The sequence below is a fragment of the Physeter macrocephalus genome, chromosome 2, assembly GCF_002837175.3.
Source record: "Physeter macrocephalus isolate SW-GA chromosome 2, ASM283717v5, whole genome shotgun sequence".
NCBI classification, from domain to species: Eukaryota; Metazoa; Chordata; class Mammalia; order Artiodactyla; family Physeteridae; genus Physeter; species Physeter macrocephalus.
Genome location: NC_041215.1, coordinates 19,928,992 through 19,935,674, shown reverse-complemented (window position 1 = coordinate 19,935,674; position 6,683 = coordinate 19,928,992). Strand labels below are relative to the sequence as shown.

General features: G+C 54.5%; 1 protein-coding gene across 1 annotated transcript in view; it reads right to left on the bottom strand.

Annotated features, from left to right (window-relative positions):
• Positions 1–6,683, bottom strand: part of C3 (complement C3) — a 36,507-nt gene that overhangs the window by 26,855 nt on the left and 2,969 nt on the right. Inside the window, exons 5-17 of the mRNA XM_024134119.2 lie at positions 5,547–5,641; positions 5,361–5,443; positions 5,165–5,255; positions 4,956–5,058; positions 4,697–4,823; positions 4,281–4,396; positions 4,030–4,176; positions 3,160–3,369; positions 2,833–3,039; positions 1,363–1,521; positions 873–1,002; positions 523–594; positions 137–334 (exon numbers count right to left, since the gene is read on the bottom strand). Coding sequence (XP_023989887.1) covers positions 137–334; positions 523–594; positions 873–1,002; positions 1,363–1,521; positions 2,833–3,039; positions 3,160–3,369; positions 4,030–4,176; positions 4,281–4,396; positions 4,697–4,823; positions 4,956–5,058; positions 5,165–5,255; positions 5,361–5,443; positions 5,547–5,641 — 1,738 coding nt within the window. The remainder of the gene's footprint in view (positions 1–136; positions 335–522; positions 595–872; positions 1,003–1,362; positions 1,522–2,832; positions 3,040–3,159; positions 3,370–4,029; positions 4,177–4,280; positions 4,397–4,696; positions 4,824–4,955; positions 5,059–5,164; positions 5,256–5,360; positions 5,444–5,546; positions 5,642–6,683) is intronic.

Genomic DNA, 6,683 nt, shown 5'->3' with positions numbered 1-6,683 from the left:
GCACCTCCTCCCCGCTTGGACAGGCACCATCCCCCTTGGATAGGCACCTCCCCCCTTGGACAGGCACCTCCTCCCCCTTTGGACAGGCACCTCCTCCTCCCTTGGACAGGGGCCTCCTCCCTGCCGCTGGACTCACTCCTGGCCAGCTCCAGGGTCCCGTCGCGGCTGTGCTGCAGCCGCAGCTGGGCGATGTATTCGCAGCAGTCCAGGAAGGCCTTTACGCATGCGTCGCCTTGCAGGATGAACTGGGCCCGGCGCTTGCACGGGAACTTCATGGGGTTGTCCCGCATGCCGTCCTCACAGCACTTGCGCAGCTCCTTGTTGTACTGACCAGCTGTGGGAGCACAGATCCCCCCGCCCCGCGCGCCCTCAGCCCGGGCCTCGAAGCAGGAGGCACTCGGGACAGACCCCAGTGAGAACTTCCCCACGGCCAGGCCCTCCCCCTCCCTCTCCGTCTGGGATCCCGTAGGGGCTGGATCTCGGGTGGGAAGTGGGGGGCGAGCACCGACGAAGGGCTCCCACCTTTATCCATCCTCTTTTCCATGAGCTGCACCGAGCGGCGTCGGCGGGCGGCTGGTTTCGGGCACTGAGGATCTAAAGGCAGGTGGACCGGGAACCAGATGGATTAGGCATCTACTGTGTGTCCTTGGTTTCCTCCCCACAGTAGGTCCCCTGTGAGGTCGGGGTGTTATTGCTCCCATTTGACAGATGTAGAAACTGAGGCTCCGAAAGAAGTAATATGCTAGATGGTGGTGGAGGCGGGACTTCAATACCCCCACCCCCATCCCAGAGCCCTGCCCTTAACCTGTTCTCAGTATCTGGGAGGTGGAGGCCCTGCCCCTCCCTAGCCCTGCTCCTGGCTGCATCCTCACCTGTCCTCTGGGCGGTCTGTAGGCCTTTGCTGGTCTTGAGGGCCAGCCCTGCATCCGTGAAGACGCCGGCATAGTCACTTCCGCTGCCTGGGGTGCAGCCAATGTCTGCCTTCTCCACTATGTCCCAGATCTGCAGGGGGGAGTGGAGGCCGAGAGTGTGGCGAGATCGGGTCAGCCGTGCCTCCACCGACTGGCCAACACGTCCATCCAACCCCACCCCATCCATCCTCATGCTGGTCCCCAGGCTGGCCGGCCATGGTGGACCATCTGGAGTTAGACCTGGAGCTGTGTCCATCCCCGGGACCATCCCCAGCTTGGACCCTTGTCCATCCACATTCTCATCGTCAACTTGACTTCAACCCATCCCCATATCTGCGTCCATTCGGACCTCTACACTTAACCCACACTCAAACGCATTTTTCCCCCCAGCGCCATTCCCACCTCAACCCAACGCCATCTCTAAACCAACCTCAGTGACGCGGGGGCATACCTTACTCTGGGTCAATTTGTTCTTCTTATTCAGCACAAACACGCCCTTGTCCACGGCCACCAGCCCCACTCGGGACCCCTGGTCAGCCTCGATCTTCAGGGTTATCTGTTGCCCAGGCCGATGGTGCTTCTCTTCCTTCCCGCCATTTTTCACCACCAGCTATGGTCAGGGGTGGGGTGGGGGGAGAGGTTTGGAGGGGAGGGAGGGAGAAGTCAGCCCCGCAAGGCCCTGGTCTCTGGAAGCCAAAGACAAAGGAGGTCCTGGGCTGGACTGAAAGGAGAGAGAGGAAGGGAGGCAGGCGGAACCGGGATCAGGCAGAAAGTCAAGAAAAGAGAGAAAACCAGGAGCAAGAGAGATACTGAGTACAAGCTTCCAGTTACAAAATAAATGAGTCTTGGGGATGAAATGTACAGTGTGGGTAATATAGTCAATAACCACGTAGTATCTCTGTATGGGGACACATGGTCACTCACTAGACTCATCGTGGTGAACACTGAAATGTAGAGAAATATCGAATCACTATGTTGTATACCAGGAACTAACATAGTGATGTAGGTCAATTATACTTCACGACAGACAAACAGACTCAGAAAAAGAGATCAGATTTGTGGTTACCAGAGGTAAGGGGAGGGGGAATTGAAGGAAGGTGGTTAAAAGGTACAAACTTCCAGTTGTAAGATGAATAAGTACCAGGGGTGTAACGTACAAGTTGCAAATATATATAATTAACGCTGCTGTACGCTATATATGAAAGTCATTAGAGGAAAACCCTGAGTTCTCACCACAGGGGAAAAGATTATTTTTTCTATTTCGTTAATTCTGTACCTCTATGAGATGATGGACGTTCACTCAATTTATTGTGGTGATCATTTCATGGTGTACGTGAGTCAAATCATTATGCTCTACACCTTAAACTTAGTGCCGTGTGTCCATTATATCTCAATAAAACTGGAAGAAAAAAAGACACTGAGACTGAAACAGAAAGGGAAGAAAAGAAGAAGAGAGAGGCAGGAACCCTGCAAATGGGGGAGAGGAACAGATTCAGAAGGTTGGAGAGAGGGCTTCCCCGGTGGCGCAGTGGTTGAGAATCCGCCTGCCAATGCAGGGGAAACGGGTTCGAGCCCTGGCCCGGGAAGATCCCACATGCCGCGGAGTAACTAAGCCCGTGTGCCACAACAACTACTGAAGCCCACGCGCCTAAAGCCCATGCTCTGCAGCAAGAGAAGCCACCACCATGAGAAGCCCACGCACCGCAAGGAAGAGTAGCCCCCGCTCGCCGCAACTAGAGAAAAGCCCGAGCGCAGCAACGAAGACCCAACGCAGCCAAGATAAATAAATAAATAAAATAATAAATTTAAAAAAATTTAAAAAGGAGTTAGAGAGAGACAGAGCCAGCAGGCCCAAGATGGGGAAAGTGACAGCCAGGTGGAGAGTCCCCAGATGGGCACAGAGAGATGCCACAAAGCTTACCGTGCCCACACACGAGTCCTTGACATCCACCCACACGGAGTCAGCCACCACCTCCCTCTGGCCTTTGCTGGAGATCAGCGTGTAATAGGCCACCAGGCGGAAGGAAGGGATGAAGTCCGTCGTGATGGTCATGGGTAACACCACCAGGTCCTGGCCGGGCTCTCGCACCTGCCGCCCCACCTTCATCAGCTTCCCCTTGTTCATGACCTGGGGAGAACAGGTTCGGTATAAGTATCGGGAAAGGTAAGAGGGAGGATGGCGGGGGGTGGGGGGGCCGGGATGACGGAGGGCTCCCGGGGGTGCTGGGTGTTCTAGGAAGCCACAGACCAAGTAAGTGTAGTAGCGGATGCTGGTTTGGTAGCTGGGGTCCGTGCGCAGGTGGAAGTTGACATTGAGAGTCTCCCCAGGCTTGAGCTCCACTCGGGGCACAGAGATGTGCAGGTAGTTGTTGGAGTTGCCCTGGGTGTTGTAGGGTAGGGCCTGCATGGTCCTGGTCGCCTGTCGCGCCTCTGGGATGTTCTCCTTCTGTGTGCGTACCTGGGCAAGGAAAGACAGATGCATGCTGGCGCCCCAGAGATGTCCACACCCGTATCCCTGGGACCAGGGAATATGGTATTTTATGTGGCAAGAGAGACTTTGCAGATGAGGTTAGGTTAAGGATCTTGAGGAAATGGGGGAAGAGATGGGATTATCCAGGTGGGTGCAATGCCATTGCAAGGGTCCTTATAAGCTGTCTAGGCAGAAGGTAGGACCCTGCTGTGCAGATGAGAACCCTTCTTTGCATGCAAACTACTATATATATATAGGATGGATAAACACCAAGGTCCTACTGTATAGCACAGGGAATTATATACAATATCCTGTAATAAACCATAGTGGAAAAGAATATGAAAAAGAAGGTATATACATATATATATATTCAGTCATATATATATATATAACTGAATCGCTTTGCTGTACAGCAGAAATTAACACAACATTGTAAATCAACTATACTTCAATAAAATAAAGTAAAAAAAAGAGCCCTTCTATGTAAATGAAAACATCTCTCTGTGGATGGCACATCCCTTTATGCAAATGAAAGGACCCCCCTGTATGCCCAGGACAGGATCCCTTTGTGCAAACGTCAGGACCCTGCTCTACAAAATCAAGCCCCCTGTCTCCTGGTGTGGGGTCGCGAGTCTGGCCTGGACTCACGGTGATGGTCAAGGGCTTCCGGCTGTTGAGTGTGTTGATGCTTAGCTTGGCCACACCGTCCGCCTGGGTCAGGGACTTCACCTTGGCGCCCTGGGTCACCACCGGGATGTGGCGGGCGGGGGAGCCGTCGGGGTTCGTCACGAACACCTGTGGGTGCAGGCCGGGTGGAGGGGGTTCAGGCAGACCCAGAGGCGTGGTCGTGCTCAGGAGCAGTGGAGGGGGGTCGCAGCCCCCCTGGGGCTGGGTCTCACCATGAGGTCGAAGGGCATGGCGGGTTTGAAGAACTTGGGGGTCTTGGTGAAGTGGATCTGGTAGGGGGAGGTCACGATGGGGATCCCGGTACGCTCTGCCTCCACCATGTCGCTGCCTGAGGGGGGCCAATCGTGAGGGTGGGCTCCTGGGCCACCCCTCAGGACCAGGCCTCCCCCACTCAGATTGGACTCTGCCTTCCTACCGGGCCTCTTTCCTCGGACTGCATCTCCCCCATAAACTGGATCCCATCTTCATTCTGAATACCCACCCTCGGACCGAGCCTCCCCTCTCGGACTGGGTCTTGCGCCGCAGACTGGGTCAGCCCTGTCAGACCGGACCCTGCTCCCTTCTGGGCCTCCCATCTCAGACAGGACCGTACGGTGGTGCCGGGCCTCTGCCCTCAGCCTGGCCTCACCTGAGTGCAGGATGACGGTGACGGACACATATAAGGACTTGCCCACTAGGGCATCGGCTTGGGAGGGCCGTACCCCGTTCAGCAAGACCTGTCGTTGCAGTTTGACCTCCCCAGTACCGTCATTGATCTGGGGGAGACAGTGAAGGCTCAGCGGAGGCGGGGTTGCGGGGGAGAGGGGCTCAGGTGCGGGAGGGGCGCTGATGGGGACAGGAAGTATGCTCAGAGTGGAGGAGACTTAGAGGGGGCCTCTGTTAGGTACCGGAACACGGGTGAGGGAGTGGGTCAATGAAACCCTCCGGTCACCGTCCTGGACTCCAAAGATGACGAAAGCTGTTCCATCTACATTCTCCCCGTACAAGAACCTGTGAGGTGGGGAGAGTCTCAGATTCTCCCCTCCTTAAAAAAGATGAGTCTTCCTCCAAACTTCTGTTGGCTGTGGCTGAGCCCCTCCCCCTAGCTGGTCCTCACCTGGCAATGATGTTGACCTTCAGGCCATCTGGGTCATCGATGTAGTAGAATTTCTCTTCAGGCTCCACTTGGACCTCAAAACTGGGCAGCACTGGGGGAACAGATCATGGTGGGGAGTGAGCCAGCATTGGGCCCAGAATTATGTGCTCCCCCCTCTTGCCCCACGCTCTCACCCACGGCCCCCTGCTCCTCTTACCGTATTCCTTCACCTCAAACTCAGCAGAGAAGACCTGCTGCGGAGAGTCTTCGTAGTGGGCTTTGATCTTCCACTGCCCCATGCTGTGGCGAAAGCAGGCTAGTGATCTGACCAGACCTAGCAGCCCCCCACTCCCTCTCCTGGGGTAGGGGAGCCCCGAACCCCCTCCTGGAGGGCCCGACATACTTGACCAGCTCTGGGATGTTCCAAGACAAGGCCAAGATGCCAAACTGGTTGTGAGAAGACAGGGAGTCCCGCTTGATGGGAATGCCATCGGGGGTCTGTGGGGAGACAGGGAGAGGAATGGCTCTTCAGAGACCAGGCTTAGCCCTTTGGCTCTCCCCTCCCTCTCTGTGTCTGGACACTCTGTGTCATGTCTACAGGGGCAGTGGTTAAGAACATGCACCTGAGCCAGTCAGCCTGGGTTCACATCCCCACTGTGCCACTCACAAGCTGTGTGACGTGGGCAAGTTACTTAACCTCTCTGTGCTCAGTGTGCACATCTAGAAAAAGGAGATAATTATAGCTCCTATGTCACTGGTTTGGGACATGTTAATATAGGCAAGAGCTCACGGTGATCAGTGTCCCTCTGAAGACTAATAAAAACTAGCATTTATCACCTACTTTTGTGCGGGACCCTGCACTAAGCATTTGATTTGTATAAATCACACGTAATTGCCCACATTCGCCTTTTTTGACCTAAAGCATAGCAGTGTCGCGTGGCTTGACCTAACACGTATATGATCTCATTCGTTGCCAACAGTTAAACAACAGGAGACATCACATAGAAATCTGGTATTCTGGCTTCTCTTGGAAATTGGGGTAATTGTGGATAACGTGCTCCTGTTGGCACAAGGTGACATTTCATGGGAGCCGGGCAGCTCTGTGCCTAGAGAGGAGGTGTGTGTTGTGTTCTCTGTTTCCCGCAGATCCCACAATCCCTAAAGCCAGCTCACAGCCTTCAGAACCTGGTCCCTGTTAGGGCTGTGTGATCTCAGTACATACTCACGAAGATCCCGTGATCTTCGGGAGCACGTGCTCCATTCCTTCCCTTCCTTCTCTCTCCCTTCCTCCTACACTTGTTTTTCCCTGCCCATCGCTCCCTGCTTCTTTCCCCCCTCTCCTTCCCTCTCTCCCTTCTTCCAGTAAGTTTTTATTTACCCTACTACCTGCCAAGCGTGGCGTCAACAGATAATCCCTTTCCGTTTGGAATTTAGGTTCAATGGATGTTGGGGGAAGGTGCAATTAACAAATGAATAAATCCAATTTAGAAGATGCTAAAGGGAGATGGCCCGGAAGGAAAATAACAGTGGAGTGCGTGTG